This window comes from Oncorhynchus tshawytscha, linkage group LG01 (assembly GCF_018296145.1).
Source record: "Oncorhynchus tshawytscha isolate Ot180627B linkage group LG01, Otsh_v2.0, whole genome shotgun sequence".
In the NCBI taxonomy this organism is placed as follows: domain Eukaryota; kingdom Metazoa; phylum Chordata; class Actinopteri; order Salmoniformes; family Salmonidae; genus Oncorhynchus; species Oncorhynchus tshawytscha.
Window position 1 is genome coordinate 30291068 of NC_056429.1, and position 22209 is coordinate 30313276.

General features: G+C 44.7%; 1 protein-coding gene across 3 annotated transcripts; it reads right to left on the minus strand.

Annotated features, from left to right (window-relative positions):
• Positions 1 to 2633: 2633 nt before the first annotated feature.
• kdr (kinase insert domain receptor (a type III receptor tyrosine kinase)) lies at positions 2634 to 18752 on the minus strand. 3 transcript variants are annotated; one of them, XM_024418823.2, is made up of 29 exons: positions 18395 to 18752; positions 17023 to 17119; positions 16616 to 16830; positions 16269 to 16390; positions 15064 to 15229; positions 14727 to 14863; positions 14160 to 14343; positions 13819 to 13939; positions 13538 to 13707; positions 13140 to 13296; positions 11933 to 12053; positions 11733 to 11841; positions 11271 to 11615; positions 10960 to 11106; positions 10713 to 10844; positions 7704 to 7810; positions 7144 to 7279; positions 6926 to 7030; positions 6630 to 6743; positions 6137 to 6225; positions 5725 to 5887; positions 5103 to 5323; positions 4910 to 5021; positions 4707 to 4806; positions 4418 to 4523; positions 4093 to 4241; positions 3851 to 3935; positions 3678 to 3763; positions 2634 to 3551 (listed from the first exon to the last, which is right to left on the minus strand). In XM_024418823.2, the coding sequence occupies exons 1-29, from the start codon at positions 18462 to 18464 to the stop codon at positions 3335 to 3337; spliced, it is 4083 nt and encodes a 1360-aa protein (XP_024274591.1). In that variant the 5' UTR covers positions 18465 to 18752; the 3' UTR covers positions 2634 to 3334. The 3 variants fall into 3 exon arrangements, with proteins under 3 accessions (XP_024274591.1, XP_024274582.1, XP_024274573.1); XM_024418814.2 differs by having other exon boundaries at positions 5103 to 5320; positions 15064 to 15232; XM_024418805.2 differs by having other exon boundaries at positions 15064 to 15232.
• Positions 18753 to 22209: the final 3457 nt, after the last annotated feature.

Below are 22209 nucleotides of genomic sequence, written 5' to 3' on the forward strand. Positions count from 1 at the left end.
TATAGGAGAAAGCCCTGCCTCCAGCTGTTTGCTTAGAAATTCTAGGGACAATAAGGAGGCCTGCGTCTTGTAACCGTAATGTGTACCTGTAGGTATGTACAGCAGGACCAAATCGAAAAGATAGGTAGGAGCAAGCCCATGTAACGCTTTGTAGGTTAGCAGTAAAACCTTGAAATCAGCCCTAGCCTAAACAGGAAGCCAGTGTAGAGAGGCTACCACTGGAGTAATATGATCAAATATTTTGGTCAAGATTCTAGCAGCCGTGTTTAGCACTAACTTAAGTTTATTTTGTGATTTATCTGGGTAGCCGGAAAGTAGAGCATTGCAGTTGTCTAATGTAGAAGTGACAAAAGCATGGATACATTTTTTTGCATTATTTTTGGACAGAAAGTTTATTGTTATGTTACGTAGATTGGAAAAAGCTGTCCTTGAAACAGTCTTAATACATTTGTCAAAAGAGAGATCAGGGTCCAGAGTAACGCCGAGGTCCTTCACAGTTTTATTTGAGACGACTGTTCAACCATCAAGATTAATTGTCAGATCCAACAGAAGATCTTTGTTTCTTGGGACCTAGAACTAGCATCTCTGTTTTGTCCGAGTTTAAAAGTAAAACATTTGCCACCATCCACTTCCTTATGTCTGAAACACAGGCTTCCGGGGAGGGACATTTTGGGGCTTCACCATGTTTCATTGAAATCTACAGCTGTGTATCATCCGCATACCAGTGAAAGTTAACATTATGTTTCCAAATGACATCACCAAGAGGTCAAATATATAGTGAAAACAATAGTGGTCCTAAAACGGAACCTTGAAGAACACTGAAATGAACAATTGATTTGTCAGACAAACCATCCACAAACAAACTGATATCTTTCCCGACAGATAAGATCTTAACCAGGCCAGGACTTGTCCGTGTAGACCAATTTGGGTTTCCAATCTCTCCAAAAGAGTGTGGTGATTGATGGTATCAAAAGCAGCAATAAGGCTGTAACATAACAAAATGTGGAAGAAGTGAAGGGGTCTGAATACTTTCCAAATGCACTGTATATGCCCAGACTTTTCCGTTTTTTTTTTAACCATTTCACTGTCAGTAATACCCACACTAAATAACTGTCACTTTAGTGCAGTGACTGTTAGTTTCCTTCAATTTGTAGCCTTCATTTTTCATCATTCCTTTACATTATTAGTTATCCTTTCTTTCCTCTGTCATGTCCGTGTGGTTGTTTCTGAGGGCCGGCAATAAATTTGAACCTTTATTGATCTAGGCAAGTCAGTTAAGAACAAAAGTCTTATTTACAATGACGGCCTACACCGTCCATAACCGGACGACGCTGGGCCAATTGTGCGCCGCACTATAGGACTCCCAATCACGGCCGGTTGTAATACAGGCTGGAGGTCATTGTTTCTGACGGTCAACTGTGTGCTGCAATAGTGGATCATAATAGGCTAATGTATTACAAGTTGTGCAATCATTTGGGACATGTAGCCTATCTGAATCATTATGGAACGCAGACCATACATAGCAGTTTAAACATGAAGACTGGCTCACGGGTCATTGTCATCACAGTTCTGTGATTAGTGAGGATTAGGGTAGATTTATAGGATTATTGTTCAACCGCTATTTCTTACCTTCCAATATTTGATGGTTTAGACAACTGAATATGGCAAATTTCAGGATGAATCAAACCACTGTATTATTTATTCACCAATATACTCACCAAAGGCTCTCCAACCCTGTTTATGTATGACTCATAAATACTTTCCTAACCGTAAATAATCTTCAAAATCAGAGTATTTTTTAATCTACCAATTGGTGCAACAACAAATAAAGGATACGAATATATGTACATTAAGATGGCTTGCTTTCATAATTCCTATTCTGAACTTGTTCTCGATATACAGTATATTCTAGTCAGTGAGTCTGTTGAGAAAATTCAAATTAAATGTAAGTCGTATGTGTCACGACTCCCACCGAAGGTGTCTCCCCTGCCTGTTCGGGCGGCGCTCAGCGGTCGTCGTCGACGGTCTACTAGCCGCCACCGATCCCCTTTTCCTTTTCTGTTTGTTTGGTCTTATTGGTTGCACCTGTCTCTTATTTTGTTTTTTGATTCAGTCTATTTAAGCCTGTTAGGCCTGCCTGTTTTTGTGTGGGCTTGTTTTCTGTTTGTCAGGTTGTGCGTGTTGTGCCCTGTGTTGTGCCCTGTGTTGGGTTGGGTTGGACAATTTTGACTAATGACTAATTTCGCCTGTTGTTTTGGGCGTTAGCTTTGGAAACTTAATAAAGTCCGGTTTTCCCAGTATCCTCTGCTCTCTGCGGTTGACTCCGCACCCACCACTCCAGGCGTTGTGGCAGTATGTAAAGGTATGGCTTTAGATAAATGTACTGCAAACCCTGTTGAATGAAAACTCCATGGGAAAATCTGTTAGCCAGCAAGTGGGAGGGTTTTCAGCGGTTGAATTAAATCTATTCAATGCACATCAGGGAGTCACATCTGCAAAGCCTGTTACGCACACTCATGAGGTAAGTGTAAATACCAACTATTGAGAAAGGCTTAAATCAAAACACGGACTATGGGCGTGAAAGTATTGTCTGCTCAAGTTCAATTTGACAAAGAAAGCAAAATACACACACATACATTTCTACAAGTATATATTTATTTTATAAAACTAGGTACATTTATTACAAGTTTAGTACAGTAGATATCGGCTTCAATCAAATAAGCTAAGTTATTATAACAAAGACAAAAGTCACTGTAATAAACTGTACAATTGAGAGGCAAGAACAATCTAGAAAAAGCAAAACATCTGATAGAAACTTGTACGTACAAAAGATTTTAAGGTGTTGCATTTGATAAAACCACTTGTGTGAGATGTAGACTGGATTTTTCCAAGAAAACACAATTGACAGAAAAAGAAAGAAAAAAGAATGAAAACATTTGCTAATTCAATTGTCAAATTCCAGTTGCCATTTCCTGCAATAGAGGAAGTGGGTGGATTGCTTCTCAGGAACTAGGTGTGTCCCTGTGGCTCCCCTGACCTTCCATCTACTGTGTAAACATGATTGCATTCCAAGGGTTTGCTAAAAACAGTGGTCTTTACAATGACGAATTATCTCATACAACTTTCATCAATCCCATTGAATATATTACATTTATCTCATAACAAAATACTTTGACTGAATAAACAATGCAATGGATAAGCCACTACTACATGTGATGACATTGTTCCTGATGGTCCCTGAGGGTGTGCTGCAAAAACAGGCTCAAGGAGAGGGCTATATTTTGTGGGCATTTAGGGGAACAGTGCTAGTGATGATGGTGTTGACCATTAGGGGCTAAACAGGGGGTGTACTGTAGCGCACCTCAACACTGAACTTGTCTGCTGTTTTGGGCGGCAGTGGCTTCTTCACAATGCTTCTCTTCATGATCATCTCCTCATTAGCATAAATGGGTGCGTCAGTGTCGTCTGAGTGGTAGCCTGACTGGTACCCACTCGTCTGATTGGACGACTCGGAGGCCAGAGACTCCTTACTCTTACATCGCTGGATGTGACTATAGGAGGACAGGAACCATTTATTATCCAATAAACAAATACAGTAACAATCACACAAATGCTGTGAGATTCCAGAGTGTAACACAACCATTGGGTTGGGGGTTATGGGCCTCCTGTTTTCTTACCTGAAGTTGGACGTGCGGTGACGCTGATGGTCCAGACTCTTCATCTCCTCTGGTGATAGGCACATACCGCTGTCCGTCTGACCCTCCTGTAGAGAACACCCACATGGACTCAGATTATTGGCTGTTGATATGTAAGGGGGAGTGACACTGTGTGTAACCATGGAGACACTCACCATGACGCTGCTATGCCCCACAGGGACGTCATCAAAAGTCTTCACACTGAGTGGTCGACTGCACCTGTCACTCTGCTGGGAGAGCCTATAAGGAGCAGTGAGGGGGGGCATCACCCGTTACACTAGCAATTAGCAAGTGTTCATACAAACTGCACAAAAGTAGTCCACTATATTGGGGTTTCATTTGTGATGGATCAATGCGATGCTTGGTGTTAATTTGAGTCAGTGTGCATGTTGCTGACCCGAGGGAGATGGCGGGTGTGTTGTCACAGTGTATCTGGGGGACATGGGTTTCCTCTCTGATGATCCTGGTGAAGGGGTTCCTGGGTTCAGGGCTGAGTGAGCCCCCCTGCACCTCCACTGCTGTCAAAGGGATGTAGTCCTTCCCATCCTGAAGGTAAACACACACCGATTACACTCTCAGACCTCACAATCTCATACACACACAATAAGATGAACAAACTCACATACCGTGCACCAATACCCTCATAAATAAACTAGCACACATAACACGTGTGCTAGTGCTAGTTACATACATACATGTAACATGCATGTAAACAAACAGACCTGATGAGCGCTGGCCTGTAGCAGGTTCCCCAGATGTTCTACGAGCTCGGTGAAATTTGGTCTGTCGGTAGGTTTGTCCAGCCAGCAGTCCAACATGGTTTGATATCTAGCAGAACAATCATTACCTGGTCATTTGTTAATTCATCACTGCAATGGTGTCACATTGTTGTCTATGGCTTCACATGGCAGATTCTACTGGCAGATAATTGTATTTCACAGTCATAATGGAATTGAGCAGGCTTCAGTATGTCATGTCGTGTGATATGCTGTATTTCAGTAGTCCACTCACATCTCAGTGGTGGCGTAGTCTGGTGCTCTCATCCTGGTCCCTTCCTTCAGCCTCCTGCAGAAGGCCTCATCAATGCCAACACCAGGGTATGGAGATGCCCCTGTGGTGGAGAGAACAACCGTTATAATACAGTCACAGTGTGGTCATGGTGCGGCCACTAAGGGGTCAAGTTGTGTTTGAAGAGGTACTGTCACTTGGCTCACCCAGAGAGAAGATCTCCCAGAGCAGAATGCCAAAGGACCACACGTCGCTCTGTGTGGTATAGACCCGGTCGAAGATGGTCTCAGGAGCCATCCATTTCAGAGGGAGCCGCGCCTGTAGAGAGAATCACAGTATATGAGACGTCGTAATAACCACTGCTAGTGACTGAGGTACGGCGTGTTCTTAGTAGCTTACGTCTCCCTTGCGGACGTAGTCGGGGTCTTTGTAGACGTCTCTGGCCAGACCAAAGTCACAGATCTTCACAATGTTGTTTTCTGAGAGCAAGATGTTCCTAGCTGCTAGGTCCCGATGGATGCACTTGCGAGAGGATAGGAACTCCATGCCCTTGGCCACCTGGAAGCTGTAGCTGATCAGGTCCTCCATGGTCAGGTGCTCCTCCCACTCACAACTCTCTGCTTGGGTTCAAATTGGGCATTTAGTAATAGCAGAGAGGTTAAATTATCACATTATCACGTCATACATTATACATTGTGATCAGTGAAGTGGTGCATACAAATGAAGGATCTTCTTTTGATCAATCTTTTGTTGCTTAGAATTCTCCTGCAAATAGTGTATTTGAGTTTTAAAAAGGCTTCTAAAGTTTGTAATTACGACTTTGAAATGAAAAATGTATCAACACCAGCAAAAATGTATATTAAATATACCCCACATAATAATTCAAACGTCCTGTTGCTGCATGATTATTTTCCCGCTGTAGCACACTGGCTCAAATTAAGATCCTACGTCTATATAAATCCTATTGGTGATATGTACAGTATTTGCATGAGGTGAGTATGGAGGTATAGAGCTGCAGTACCCTCCTCCTCCTCTACGTGGCTAACAGAGCTCTCTTCTCCCAGTCTGGAGCAGACTGCTGTCCCAGTGCAAATGTCCAAGTGGGTGCTGGTCCCCAAACCCAGGTCCCCTTCAGTCACGTCCTCCTCCATCCGCTCCCACTGACCTGACCGAGGCCGCCTCCTCTGTAACCATGGAGAAATGGCATGTCAAAGGATCAAGGACCAAAAGTCCAATAGAAAAAGTGGACTGGAAAACTCCTGGCCCAAGCAATACAACATGAAATGGAAGCTGGTAGTTTCCAGTGGCTCAGGCAGGCAGACAATGTGAGAGCATCACGGAGAACACTTGTGTAATGGTCTGGGATCAGTGTAACGACATCAGAGGCTGGCTGAGCTTTACAGACCGCTGTTGCTGGGGCATGGCTCATTTACCTTGAAGGGGCTGTACTCTCCACGCTTGCTCTTTAAATAGCTGGAGAGGTTGCCGTGTTTACAGTACTCCACAATCACCATCAATGGACCTGAGGGGAGAGGGAGGGAGAAAAGGTTCAATATCAGAGGAAGATCATCACTTCATTAGAGCACTGTAGAATGGGAATGTGTAGTAAAGTAAGGGAAAGCGTAGGAGTGAGAGAGAGGACATGGAAACAGAGGCCCTCTTCCCCGTTCCCAGAACATGGCTTCCTCTCTGCAGTTTGAGAAGATATACAATTAGGACAGATAGAGCATGCTTGTTATTCTCTGCCTCTCACCACTAATAAAGCAGACACTTCCTGATGAACACAATGTGCAGAACACAAATGGAAGAGGGGGAGAAAGGGGTGCCAAGAAATGGTGCGAGAGAAAAAGAGGGGGAAAGAAAATAGGAAAGGGAATATGTGAAATATGAAATGTGTGAGTGTGTGTTGATAATCTGAAGACTCACTCCCTGGTTTGGTGCAGGCCCCCAGCAGGTTGACCACATTGAGATGGTGGCCGATGTGGATGAGGATCTTCAGCTCTGACATCAGTGCACGGTACTCACTGGATGTGGCTCCCTCTGTGGTGGGCAGAGATAAAAACTCAGTCAGCTCATTTATTGTGTGTGTGTGTGTGTGTGTGTGTGTGTGTGTGTGTGTGTGTGTGTGTGTGTGTGTGTGTGTGTGTGTGTGTGTGTGTGTGTGTGTGTGTGTGTGTGTGTGTGTGTGTGAACGCCAGGGGATGAGAAGGAGGTGTACCCACCTTTCAGCATCTTGACTGCCACTGTAGTACAGGTAGTGGCTTTCTCTATGCCAAAGGCTGCTGCCTCTACTACTTGTCCAAAAGCTCCACGCCCCAATTGGTCACCTTCAAAACACACCAAATATCATTTCAGACAGTGGATTTAAAACTTTCATCTCGCCTGTGTATAGCGTCTCTTCCTCCCCAAAAATGTGCCCGTAAGGATCTGAAAGTCTCACCTAGTTTCAGCCTGTCACGAGGGAACTCCCACTTGTTGGCGTCGTATGTGAGCCTCTCACAGTGCTCGTCCATGGGCATGTCCTCAGAGTCAAGGATGATGGACAGGTACCCTGTCTTCATGTCCCCATTATTTGTCTAGAGAGAGGGAATGGGGGGATGAGAGTGAACGAAAGAGAGAGAGAGAAATGTATATATTTTTATAAAATGACCTACAGATACAGTGTCTTCAGACATTTCCCCTAATGGGATGGATGGAAAGCCCCCTTTTCTGATTATTTATGGAAGTTTGTCTATGTGAGTTTGTCATGTGTTAGTCCCCTCTCTGCTGGTTCATCAGTTAGATGCCATGCCAGGCCCGGCCAGTGACGGAGGGACTGGCAGCAGAATGTGGCTCTGTTGTTCCCCAACACAAAGGAGTGTAGACACTGACCGCTAGACCAGTCACTTCTCATCTGTCAGACCCATCCGTGTGTGTGTGTGACTCTGTGTGTGTGTGACTCTGTGTGTGGGCCTGTGCAGAGGAGTGTGGAAAGGGGGTGAGTAGAGCAGTCTGTCTTACTCTTTTCCTGCTGCGGATGACGAAGACGATGAGAAGCCAGAAGAACATGGCAATGACCACAGAGCCAATAGGAACAATCAGCTCTACATTAGTCTTCTCCTCTGCACCTACAACCAAAACAATAACCAGAGTGAGTATGAAGTAGTATGAACTACAGTAAACTGTACAAGGTTATTTACCTCTTCATTACTCAATCGTTATACAGTGCTGCTTGAAAGTATGTGAACCCCTTGTAGAAATTACAGATTGTTTTAGTTTTTACCATGAAATCTTAATTGGATCAGAACCAGTCTTTTTGATCTGACATAGCAGGTATATATTTACTAATACTGTATGTTGGTGTAGAGGAAATCATGCGTGTAGTAGAAAAACTACATTAAAAAGGTGCAGGTGCAAAAATAAGGCTGATCTATGGAAATCTAAGTGAAAGCCAAGTTGCATTGGTTAAATCAAGTAGGTAAGTAGAATCAGGTGGGTAAATAATTGGGTACCAAATGAACCAATCAAAGGAGAGATCGTTAGGAAAGAGTTTGGGCGGGACTAAATAGATAAATAGAGATAGGAAACCTGGTCAGTTTGTTGTTACCCATTCAGGTGAATGCAAAGCACACCATCCCGAGAGAAAAGGAGATCTAGAGGACATCAGGACGAAGGTGGTGAGAGCACGTCAGCATGAGGAAGGCTATAAAATCATCTCAAGAAGATTTGAGCTCCATCAGTCAACTGTGAGGCAAATAATTTACAAATGGAGAGCATTTAACATGACAGCAACTCAGCCTAGAAGTGGATGCCCTTCCAAAGTATCCCCAAGAGCCACAAGAAATCAGGTAAAAGCCAACCCTAACATCACATCTAGAGATTTGCAGACCTTCCTTGCTGCATCTCAGGTGACTGTGCATGCTTCAACAACAAGAAGAACACTGATTCAAAATGCCATTCGTGGGAGGTTTGCTAGGGAGAAGCCTCTGCTGTCAAAAAAAGAACCAAACTGCCCGTCTTAACTTTGCCAGAGACCACCTGGACAAACCTGGAGGTTTCTGGAAGTCCATTCTCTGGACCGATGAGTCCAAAATTGACCTTTTAGGTCACAATCAACACTGCTATGTTTGGAGAAAACTCAACACTGCCTATCACCAAAATAACCTTATCAGAACAGTCAAGCATGGTGATGGAAATGTCAAGATCTGGGGCTGCTTTTCCTCTTCTGGACCTGGACGACTCCACATCATTAAGGGAACCATGAATTCTGAGGGATACCAGGAGATTCTTAAACAGAATGTCGGGCTCAAGGAGCTAAAGCTGGGCTTAAAATGGGTCTTCCAACAAGACAATGACCCAAAGCATTCAAGCAAAGCTACCAAAGAATGGCTCAGGAGAAAGAAGATTTGTGTTTTGAATTGGCCAAGTCAAAGTCCTGACCTAAATCCAATCGAGATGCTGTGGGAGAACCTGGAGAGGGCAGTTCATACCAGACACCCCTCAAACCTCACTCAATTGGCTGAGTTCTGTAAGGAGGAGTGGGGGGAACAATCTGTCAAACAGATGTCAGAGACTGATTACTGGCTATAGGAGACGTTTACTCCCAAGTTATCGCTGCTGATGGAGGTGAGACAAGCTATTGACTGAAGGGGTTCACATATTTTGCACATTTTGCACACATCAAATCTGAGTTTCCGTTAAATAAACCACTTCTGTTAAATAAACCAAAAAATAATTTGAAATAGATTTTCTCCGTCAGTTTGGAATTGCCAATTACAATGTGCTTTGGCTATAAATCAGTACCAAGCTAGGAGGAACACGGTTTCAGGAAACCTGTGTGTGTGTGTGTGTGTGTTTGTATTGGCGGAAGGGCACTGTTGGAATTCAGGCTGTGAGCAGACCTGATATTCTATCTAGTCATAACAAATGTTCTGGGGTCAGCATCACTCTGGCCAAAGTCAACCTGGAAAAAAACTGTCATCATACCATAAGTCTGTGACTACAAGCTGTAGAACCTTAATGATCTACACCCATCATTATTGTTTCCACCCTACTCTCTCCCTCTTTCCATCTATATCCCATTTTCTCTCTTTTGCCCAATATCCCTCTCTTGTCCTCCGCCCACATATAAGAGGAACTTCTCGTTAGTGAGCTGAGGCAGCCTCTGTCGTCTGTCCTGCCTCGTTAGTGAGGCTCACTGGCGCCTGAGAGACCCTGAGCTCTGACTGGGTGACGGGCCGGTAGCCAGAGGCCTGTGATGGGGGCTGGGTCACGTAGGCTCTACAGATGCAGGATCTTAATTTGAGACAGTTTTCTACAGAAGGAAAATAATTCTGGAACAACATTAAATGTGAATTATTATGTGGATTATAATTAATGGACATTTTTTGTAAGGGTTGATACAGTTTTTGTTAGGGCAAATCAAGTCTGACATTTTAAAGTAGAAATTAAACACTGCAAATTTGCATTTTCTGCTGTGCCAGGAAATTCTTAGCAACAAAAGAGTGACCAAATGAAGATCCTACATCTGTAACTGGTCACTCTCTGTACGTCTGTTTGTTTGTTTGTTGCTGTGTCTCAGTGTTCTAGGCCAGCCTTTCCCTTTGTCCTTGCTGGGCTTCTTATTGTTTGGTATTCTGAAACTCCCAGGAGGATGTGCTCTAAAAGGGCCCGCTTCCTGTTCCGTGGGGGAACAGTTATTTATACACTTCATCTTTGATATAGCAGAATGTCTTAAGTGGGAGGTGAATCAGGGGAACCTTGAGGCCAGCTATAAAAATAAAAAAAATCTATAAATGAATGGATGGTCTATATGGGAGTTTATGGGTAAGATATTGTGAGTAAAACTGAACAAATTCATTGTGGTATGAATCCCTCTTTGGTTATGCCTGTACCTTCTTTTGTTTATGGATACACCACCAGAGAACAGGAAATACAGGCATTCCGTCATACTGCATTATGTCTGTAGCGTAATTAGTGTTGGCTGTTTCCTATGCTGTGGTCCAGTTTCCCGTAGTGGGAGAGACTGACCTTCAGTGATAAGGTTGCTCTGAGATGTGTCGCAGCCCCGGCTGTTACAGGCAGTACAGGTATACAGACCACCGTCCTCCTCCTTCACACGCAGGATGGTCAGGGTCTGGTTCAATCGGCTCAGAATCACACCTGTGGCACAAAAAAAGTCCATGGCATTAATACCAATATTGTACTGTATTTAACACAAAGTAGAAATGATAGCAGCAGAAGTGGTATATTAGTAACCATTGGGTCATGCCATTACCAGAGCCCTCCACCACTGTTTGGTTGTGTTTGGTCCACATCACGGTTGGGGTGGGTGTACCGGTCACCTCACATATTAGCATGGTCGTCGCACTGACGTTCACTCTTTGGTCTGTCAAATTGTTCAGGATCCTCGCGGCCTCAAGTGCTAAAAAAACACACCAAGAAGACAGGACTCTAAATATTTTTCCAAGCACTAGACTAGATTTAGAAACCTGCGGTACCCATGAGAGGACCTTGGTTAAGGACCTGTGAGTGGCCCAAGTGATTGTGGAGATGACTGATAAATATGGTCCAGGTACAGATTTGTACCTCTGAGGGTGAGGTGTCGGAGGAGACAGGTCCTCTCCCCAGTCTTGATGTTCTCCACCTGGCAGGCGTACACCCCCTGGTCCCTCCGAGACACATTAGTCAGGGGCAGCTCCAGGGTAACGTTGGTGCCCTGCAGCCCAGAGAGGACAGCCTGGGACAAGGGCTGCTGGGATAGGGACAGGCCCCGACAGGACTGCACAGCAGGGACCTGCTCTGTGTCAAACTCATTTTCCACACGGAACCAGGCCAGATTTCCATAGATCAGCCTGTCTGCCTTACACCTCAGAACCACCTGGTCCTGCTCAATGGGTTCACGGGACGGAGACACACTCAGCTCCAGACCACCTGTAGAGTAGACAATCACATGCACACACACACACACTTAATCATGAGGTGTTCTCATGGACGATGCACCAATGAACACAAACAGAAAGAACAGAAGAAGCATAAAATGAAGCTTACGTGTCACATGGAAGACGATAATGCGTGAATCTTGTCCCACTTTGTTAAAAGTCAGGCATTTGTAGAGGGCGTGGACCTTGGCTTTCTGGATCTTCAGAGAACTCACAGTCTGCAGACAAAATTATCTTGACTATTATTTTACAAATTCATTGATATAATAAATGACTGAGATCATTTAGAGAGGAAGGAATGGTCTTTACCTTGTGTACGTGATCTGTGTCACTGCTAATTCGGGCGATAGGATTCTGCCCTGTGGTATTGCTGATGTCCCTCCATTTGGTACAGTCCTCCATCTTGACCCCAGAGCTCACCACTCCCGACCTGCAGAGCAAAACCAAAATCACTCCATTGACACACTGCTATTGTCAGACACAAAAAAAAGTTGTTTTTTTCACAGCACCGTAGATACACAAAAACAAATAAACATATACACGCACACACATATATAAAAAGAGGACTATGACCTTTATAAATACAACATGTCCTTGATCTATTGGTCCCTGTTCTCAGCTGGGAGATGGTTATTTCAGGAGAGGTTATGTCATTTGTTTACAGACTGGAGTGGGTGGGATTGTCAACAAAGACACACCACTACAGTAGAGACCAGAACTCAGAGAAGCAAGAGAACAGAGACACATAGAAATAGACAGCTAGAGAGAGAGAGAGAACACAAAAATGATCTGTGAAATGGGGAGCCAGAGATGATTGGAGTGATGGTGGTAGTGAAGGATGGAGGGAAGACGAGGAGGTAGAGACAGGGTTGCACAGGAAGAAGCCTTTAGACAGAGTAGTGCACTGTGAACAACAGGAAACCCTGACCAGGCCTGAGGAAGTGCTTGGATGTGCAGGCTGAAGATAAGACCTTACTGTTGGTCTGTACAGTAGACTGGACCATACACTCCAACCACTCTATCAACAATCCTCACATTACTGCATATCTGAGGGGCCCATTCACTAATCACAACCGATTATGAAGCCCCAGCTCTACCCAATCACAATTTTCCTAAGCGACTCAATCATCAAAGTTTTCTGGAATACAAGGCTATCCATAATCCATAGAGAATACTGGGATCATATGAAAATCCATACAAAACCATACAAAGATAAGATCGGTCTTCATGTTTTCTCCGTCTAAAGCCCCCTGGTGTTTTTAAATTATGCACGCAACTTATTGTGAGAAGTATGAATCACATCCTACAATCTGATGCAGGTCACAGGGCACACTCATTGTCTCTGTTAATGCTTTCATCAACATCTAGAATGCTGATGTTCCTCCACAGAATCAACAACCTGTTAACAATGACCGTCTGAGGAGCAGCAGGGTGAGGTTACACACACATGCGCATGCTTCGTGCAGACACACACGCACGTACGCACACACACACGCATAATGAACGTGAGACTTACTGAAAGAGGAGTGGGCAGTCCTCTCTGGACATCCACTGCCATTGGATGCGTGTAGGGGTGGGGATTCCACGGGCAGTGCACCTGAGGGTGGGGCTGCTGCCGTACATGTGAACATCAGTGTCCACGGCAACCTCCTTCTCAATGATATGGGGAGGGACTGAGGAGACATGAACCATGACTTGACAGGTGCAAACTCCATATGGCCTAGGCTAAGTGCAGTGTGAACGCGGCAATGGTCACATCACAGTTTAAGTCTAAGACAGAGGTACAGCATAAAGGAGAAAGAGAGAGGGGGGAATTATAGGACAAATTGGAGGGAGGAGCACGAGGGGAGGGGAGGAGAAGACTGGTGAGAGTAATGAGAGAGGAATGGGAGAGAGGAGAGGGGAGGTACATACCATTGACCAAGAGCTGGACGGAGCGTCTCTGCTCTTCTTTTGTTATCTTATTGATCAAGACCACGGTGTAATTCCCAGCATCCTTTTCACCTAGGCCAAGGATCATGAGCGAGTCCCTGGTAGGTTTAAATCTATAGTCATCCTTGTAAATAGGCTGGCCATTCTTATACCTGTAGAAATAAGGACAGGTTAAATTTACACAAATACATAGTATACATAGAATACAATACAAACTACTGCAAGCATATACAGTATATCATTACTGTACATGATCAACATACCATCTGACTGTAGGTTCTGGGTAGGCGTCGAACTTGACTGGGATCTTAATGTTCTGGGCACCAGCGTTCACCCCCAGAACCTTAACCCACTTGTGGTCATCAAAATCAATAAAAGGCTTTTCTAATGTCAACAAAAAACAACATAAACATTGTCAGCTACCACCGCCATCAAAACAATTAAAATGTCACAAAGTAACATAATGGATTATTGTGCAATAAATCCAGACCAGGGGTCATTATTAATATAAGACAATAAGAGGATATCTGCAAAAAAAGTGTAAAAACCTCCAGACTATGTATCTTGGAGAACAGATGTGGCTTAAACCACTAAGTGTACCTACCAAAGACCACAAGAGATGCAGATGCAGTTTTGACCATTTTTCCACTGGAGGCTGTGCAGGTATACTTTCCTGTGTAGTTGCCGGTCACGTTCTCCACTGTGAGTGTGTTGGACAGTTCCAGAGAGCTCCACAGCTTCTTCTTGTGTGACGTGGTGTAGGTCCGACCAGAGCCATTCACTGGGGCCTGCAAGTGGGGCAGAAAGAAGAGTGAGGGGATAAAAGCACTGTAAATCGACCTAAAGACTGGTATAAGTGAGAAGACAACACCATGAATTATATAAGGGCAGCATTGAACTGAAGTTGTGTTTAAAAACCTTCCTGAAAGCAGGAAGTAAGGAGGAAACCTTGGGAGTAAGAGGAAGGAATATATCATATGGTATCCCTCTCTTGAATGGAATATGTCTATGGTGAGTCAGTTTAGTGTCAATATCATCACCATGTCTATGATTTCCATGTTTGGTGGAATGTGATGAATAACATGTCAGTCAATAAAGCCTGAGTCAGTGATTTCATGTGCATTTAGTAATCACAGTCTGTCTATAAGAGTGGGCCATGCAGAGTACTGACCAGGCTGATAGGGTGTGTCCAGGTGAAGTCGATGGCCACGCTGAGCTCTGTGTAGGCAGTGCAGTTTAGCACCAATTTCTCCCCAACAGACAGCCTCTCATGTGCCGGGGTCAGGGTGAGGTCATGGATCTTATATCCTGCGGAAAAGGGAGGGGAGACACAGCGGTGTGGTGAGCAGGCTATTGTTCTCATAAGACTCACAAAAACACACACAATCAATAAGTTAAATGAACACAAACTTGAAAAAAAATGGACAGTTTCAATAACACCTTGGTAAGTCATACATACAGTGGATCAAATTGGATTCATACACTAAACTAAAACCTAACCCACTTACCAACAACTGTAACAATGTAGAGAGGTGACTTGTAGGTCTCATTGTGTATGCGTGTCTGACAGAAGACCAGTCCAGCGTAGCTGATCAGGTGACTGGGGACTGAGACACCCTTCATGCTATCCCAAAAAATGTCCTTCCCGTTCGGATTAAGTTCTTTCGTGGGATACTTCTGACGAAAAAGGACACAGAATAAAAAAAAGAAAAACTAATTACAGATACATCACAACATTGCATCGACCTGACAAAACTAAGTAAAGCAGGTTCTTTGCTAGTGGTGCTGACCGACCAACCCTCACATGGAAATTATGAGTGATGTTTTACCATTTGATCAGCACTGGCTAGGTCAGAGGGCAATGTGGTTTTTCCAACACTCATTTTCAGTAAAATATCCTATGAACCATACAGGCCATATACGAGGTCCCAGAGTTCTAATACTGACTGAAGGTGGGGACAACCCAGGCAGGAAATGGAAACTCAGTTTATTGTTCCCTTGAATTGACATGAAAACAACACAACAGACTCAGAATCTCACCTGACATTATCTGCCGCCCACAAAGCCTGCAGTCTAACAAAACATACCTGAGAGAGCAAGGTCTTTACCAACTGGCTTTGTTGACAGAGTAGAGCACAAATGTAGGCCACTTCATGTAGTAAGACTAGAGGAAAGGCAGGTATGAGGTGAAGCAGTCTTAGTTGTCAACTTTAGACAAAATAGATAGAATAACTTCTGGAATTTTGACTCCATTCTGAACAGAATATATTGCATGTATCCCATACTGTACATACTGTTCTGTGTTTTAATGTCTTTAAAGTCATTCTCCAGAACATTGGCAACTACTAAATTGTTCATACATGCATAATCTATTAGCAAAATTACTGTCTTGCCTTAATTAGCCACGGAATCCCTAAAGCAACTGTGTTCCTGGAAGCTGTGCTGTGCACTTTTCCCTACATTTCCCCCCACTTGGGTAAGCCCCCTAGCATTTTCGAGTTCTAACCAATGAGCCCTGCCATTTGAGTGACAGCTAGCAAGATGCACACACAGCAGAGCGAGAGAGAGCAATGATGTAGGGCACTTATCTGCACATACAGTATGTGACCTAGTGAGCCATTTTCGGGGGACACTTTTGGCTGGTGAGCTCTACTTTAGTATGCCTTAAAATGTCCGCCCAAATGGACAATAAAGTCAGTGGATCTGTCCTTACGGTATGTAGCGTGACATTGAGATTTTCCACGGACCCTCGGCATGGGATGACCACCTGTACTCCCTCACTGATGAACACAACGTCATAGTCCTTGTCAGAGGGCACAAATGGCACTTTATAGTCTGAAATAAAACACAAATACATAAAGGAGTCATGAGACATCATGAGAGTCAACAACATACACTGTATGTAATCCATACTGTACATACATCAGATCAGGTAGGCTCATTATTAAGGCAGCTCTAAGCAGCTCTTGGGTCAGATAGTAAAGATTACCCATTGGGTCATGCTTGAGGGATTTGGTAAGCCTACTTGTCATTCCAAAGTGAGGTAATGATGATGCACACCTTGGACATAGACATAAACGGCCACAGAGGTTTTTCTATCCTCCACCGCCAGGTCTCTGTAGGAGCACTGATACTTCCCAGTCTCATTGACGGTGGCCGAGGAAATGTGTAATTTGATGCAGAAGAATCCTGACCCACTGCAGTCTACTATGGAGAGTCGACTGCCAGCACGGCTGCGATTATAGGATGTGGTCCATTCCAGGCTCTGACGGCCACTGTAGATCCAAAGAACAGAGTGGGAATGATGTAGGGGAGAAGTTTGATGGATGGATGACTTATATGGAGATTCATTATGTGAGGTATCAGAGGTAGTTGATATCAGTTTTAAGAACATTTGAGTTATGTTTGCAGCCATATTTGCCAGGCTTCTGGAGAAGAGAGGCCCATCAGGTTCCAGTATGTCTCACCTGCAGGTGATCGCCAGTGTGTCTGAGGTGTTGATCCTGAGGACTTTCTCCTGGATGCTCAGTGTTGGGGGATCAGGCATGAACCGGAGTTCTAATGCTGTAGGAATGGAGAGGTAAACAGTCAGTCAATCACCCTGGTGATTGACTTATCTCAACAGTTCAGTCAGCATTAGCACACAGTGGAGATCAATATGAGACTGCTCTCTCTCATGTCAAACCAACCTTAAATCATGTGTATAGAAACATGTAGACTGGGAGACCGCCCGAGTGTAGAGTGCTAGTGATGTCTGAACATGAAATCAGATGGGTAATGGTTCCTATCCCAACTAAGGTTATGCTCTCCAATATCTAATCTCAGAATCCACACCAGACTCCTCAAACACACTAGTTTATTCTCTGCAACTAGAATGCTGATAGCTAGAACACATCATAACACATTTGTAATTCAATGATAAAATGAAGTTTCATGAATCATTCCAACAACAGTTGGGAGAAATGTTTTGCATCCATGGCGTGGACTCTATGGACTCTGTCGCTATTTTTCCACTCCTGTAGCAAATGGCGGAGCTGTGTCAAAACAGGAAGCCAGGGCAGATGGGCCGGGTCGGGCTGAATAGCCCAGCTCTGTGTCGCCTAAGGTGGGGTTCCTGTTCCAGAGGATACGGCCTCCCAGAGAGGGCCTGGACACATACTATACATGCAGAAATGTGGAATATTTAGCCCCAAGTTATCCAACGTTTATGGAACAGTTCAATATTACTGATGTCTTTGATTTGCGTACTGATCCAAAGAATATGAAAATGAAGTGTAGCACCAGAGTATTTAGGGGAGGAACGTGTTGTCTCAATGCTAGCTCAATGGTCATTTGCTATACTGCCACAAATGAAGTGTCAAAAATGGATTGTTAAAAGGTTTGAGGGCCAAGGGCCAGGGGTAATGAGGGCTACAACAGAATGTGGGGCCAAAAGGAATTGTAACTGACCTATGCACATAAAGAATAATCAATGCCACTGTTAACACATTGTAATTATGTAATGCATCACATTTTATACCTGGCAACTGCACTAATTGGATGTTACCAATTATTACACAATTTCTACTAATTGATGGTCAATCATTCAACTATGTTCTATTATATCGTCTACTGCCCTAGTGAGATAGAACCAATATTTTCGAGTTCAGACTTTTATACCCCCCCAAAAAATCCCTGAAATTATTTTAAGTTCTTATAAACATCTAAATACAGTTGTTAGTTTTAGTAAAGTCAAAATAAACCACAATTGAAACACATAAAGGTAGCCTAAAATCCAAATGTTTTCTGAACATATTAAACTTGACCATTTTGATCAATATTATTTCTGTTTTATCTTACCAATCATCCGGCTGGCTCCCAGAAGAATGGCCACGAAATATAAAGTAATGACGGAGAATGCCTTTGCCATCGTCGACAATAGAGATGGATTGTCCCCGCATGAACACGCAATACGCAAAGTTCACTCCAGAAAGTAATCCAATGCTATCCGTTCATCACCTCTTCATGCACACTGACGATATTTGTCTATTCCACTGGACAATGTTAGAAAATGCTGAGCCAAAAACACAATGAACTGAATAAAATAGATAATCCTATTTCACAGGAGTGCAACTATGATACAGTCTGACAGTGAGCCGTGCTCAACAGTTTGGCAGAGTGGATGGGTCGCTCTGAGGAAGGATGGAGCGCAAATAGGAACGGGCAGTGGAAACGCGCTGTAGCAGAAAGAGGAGGGAGAAAGAGCAGTGAGACAACGCAAGGGAGGAGCAAGCCTCCCCATCTCCTCAGCCCCTGGTCCGTTATCTCTCAATTTAACTGACCTGTTTCAAAGAAACTTGGATAAGTCCACCCAAATAATTAGGGTCAAAGGCTAGATCTATAGGGAAGGAACTTTGGGTTGTGCAACACAATCTCACACTCAATTCGTGCATTTATGTACTAAAAGTATTTCAGCTGATTTCATGCTTTTTGTGCGCCTTAATTTGTGTGAAAATACACAAAGCAGTCACTATGGTCTGGCTCAGAGTATGCTATGAAGAAGGACATGACTAATCAAGGAAACATTGGTAGTGTGGTCATGTGCCACATAACTTAGATGTGCCACATGTTTAAGAGGATGATTTTTGATCATCTTAAATGATTCCTGATGATTTTTTGCAGCTTCTGTCATTCATGGTCAAATTGTTATTTGAAACGTTGTTTTGTTATTTTAGCTGACAATGCTGATGGGATGGTGGGATGTGGGCCCCTCTGCTGTTTGCTGTTGGGGGTGGATGTGGGGGGTTGGATGTCAGAATGTAGGTCTCCCATCTCCACATGTTTCCTGTCCCGGTCACTTCTGCTGGGACTCTGCCACCTGAACCGCCTGCCCTGCTCGTAGCCAACACTTCCTGGCGGGCACTCCAATCCCGACAGGGCACTTAGAACAGGAACTTTTATTTTTTTCTTCTTGTGTTGTTAGATTCACAATACAAGGTTCTAATTGTTCTCTACTCAACAAAGAGAATGAGAGAGAGAGAGACCGAAAGAAGAAAGGATGGTGAATTAGAGAGAGGCAGGGGCTCTTGAGGGAGAGAGAAATGTTGTACCAGAAGATAATGATCCTCTATGTTTATGAGGTATTTGGGTGTTGCTGGATGGGGAGCACATATCTCACAGTGGGAAAAAGCAAGGGTTGTGATTCCTGCTAGAGATTTGTGCAAGTTTAACCAAGGTTAAAACAAAGACCACTGCCCTTGTTCTAAATGTGCACCTTGCCGAACTGGTCCTATATCTGGTCAACTACCGAGGGGTGCAGTTTCCACTCTGTAGTGATAGGATCCCCCCGTGGAAAGTAGATCTGTACCCACTTTGAGAGATTGGGAAGGTACGTGGAAATGCGAACTGCTCCATAAGAGCAGATAACAGGCCAGGTTTAGGAGAGAAAGACAGCGTCCCCCCCTGCCTGTTGATATACGCCACCACCGTGCTGTGGTCGGACCTTACCAACACATGCTGGCCCTTCAACATTGGAAAGAAACACCTCAGCCCCAGTAAAACAGTCAGTAGCTCTAAGTAATTGATATGCAGCGCCCTTTGTGATGTTGACCAAATCCCTCTTTCTGAGTAGCCAACACACAGAGGTTCCCATCCCAGTAAGGATGTGACTGTCGTGATCACCTGCGGGATATTACCGGGCCCATAACAACTCCATTCAATAGCACAGTCGCGGGTCCCTCCAAAGAGTCAACTCCTTTAGGCATGACGGGGATACCTTAAGCAACCAATGGCAGTGGCAAGATATGTCCGGACGTGTAGAAATCACCCAAAAGAAGCATCAACAGAAGTCCCAGATGCACCACAGCTATCATAGAGGAACCGTGCAAGACAGAGTAAGAATGCGACCCTCCTCTGTTGAGAAAAAAATGCATGATTCAGAAGCAAGTACAGAATGAGACCCAGAAACTTAATGCGCTGAGCCAGAGTCAAACAACTTTTCACTATAAACCCCAGAGACTGAATATGGGAAACCAGCATGGCAGTGTGGAGCTCCAACTGTTCCCTTCGACTCCGCTACGACCAGCCAATCGTCCAGATAGGCCAATACTCTGATTCACTGGCACTGCACCGGTTCCAAAGGGATAGCCTGCACCGGGATAGCCCGAAAGTCAGGACCAGACACTTGTAGGCCACACCCTCGAAAGGCCACACCGCCATAAACTTTCTGTGGGGAGGATGTATAGCCACATGAAAATACTCATCCTTCAGACCTATGGATGTGAACTAATCACTGGGACGCACCGACTGCAATAGCTGGCGAAGTGTGAGGAAATTGCAAACCTTGAGGTGCTTGTTTAAAACAAGTCCAGGATGCAACGTTCCATCGCTCTTGGGAACTAAGAAGTACCAGCTATACCAATCACTCTGAACATTGAGGAATCTCGGGTAGAAACAATGTGCTTTCGTGGTACTATCGTTCTGATACCAGACTCACCCTGCGTTTGGGAACTTTGGTAACCAGTAACCTGCCCCCATTGACCGAGCCATTTGGGAGCACTGCTGCCATAGTAAATGCTTGGGGTGGAGGGCCCCAAGAACATGCCACCTACCCTGGCCTCCAGCTACGGTTGCGAGGTCTGCTACTTCCCCCGCACAGCTTTCACCCCGCTTTCCTTTCGACCCTGCATGACCTCTTTCCCAAGATGTCCGCCACTGCCAAGAAGCACCAATATGGTCAAAAACCGACCTCGAAGCCACCCCCTGGCCCAGTGCAATCCACCTTTGGTCTGGACCCTTTCCTTCACGCCTCGGGAACTGCCGAGCAGCCCTTGAGAAGGATTTTTCTGGGAGAAGGACCAGTAGAGCTGCGTCCTGTTTTTGTTTCTCCTCAAAATGAGCCTGTAAGGACTTCATAGCCCAGAAAAACAACCTTGTCAGCAAAACTGGCTCATCCAAATGCGTCCGCCTGTCCCTAAGGAACCACACCCTCAGCCTGGTCCACTTTGTCCTGCTGATCCACAGAGAACCGGCAACTCGGAAGCACCGTGCTAGGATTAGCCCATTTGTTAGCCTCTGGATTTAAGTAACTGGCCAGCTTTCCATCCATCGACAGTGTGCAAACAAGCCTTGCCTCCTCCATACCCTCAACATTCATGAACTCACCATAACCTGGTAGTACCAGCCTTGCTGAATGAGGGGAATCCCAGGTCGCCTTTAAAGAAGTGCAAGCAATGCTTCACTACTGCAATTACAGGAGGTAAATACAGTACCTTCCCCCAAACCTAGAGGAACACCGATGCGGGAGTTAAAGACCAATCCAATCCACCCCCAGGTGATCTGCCACCCCTACTACACCTCTCCATCAAAGGTGCATTAACCACCAATGGTTCACTCTCCTCTCTCCATCGAATCCACAGCCGGGGGTTTAGACCGCCCCGAACTGATGTCAGGGTGTCTGTTGATAGGGGTGTCAGTCACACTATGAAAACCTTCCAGAGCCAACCAGGGACAGTATATCATCCCTGGAATCCGGAGCCTGAACACCGCCAGAGAAACTGGAATGAGCCTCACTTGGCTGGGATGACAGCCCTATAAACTTCAACCACCGCTGCTGCTCTCACCCGGCCTCAGACAACCCCATTCCCGAGGTCGCTTCACCGGAAGACCCTTTGCCA

Bases quoted from the DNA above. Each gene is read 5' to 3' on its own strand.
- kdr (XM_024418805.2), bottom strand. From the start codon at position 18,464: ATGGCAAAGGCATTCTCCGTCATTACTTTATATTTCGTGGCCATTCTT. The intron at 17,120-18,394 runs GTAAGATAAAAC...CCATTCCTACAG, and splicing joins GGGAGCCAGCCGGATGATTG to CATTAGAACTCCGGTTCATG. The intron at 12,054-13,139 runs GTAAGTCTCACG...TTTGCTCTGCAG, and splicing joins GACTGCCCACTCCTCTTTCA to GTCGGGAGTGGTGAGCTCTG.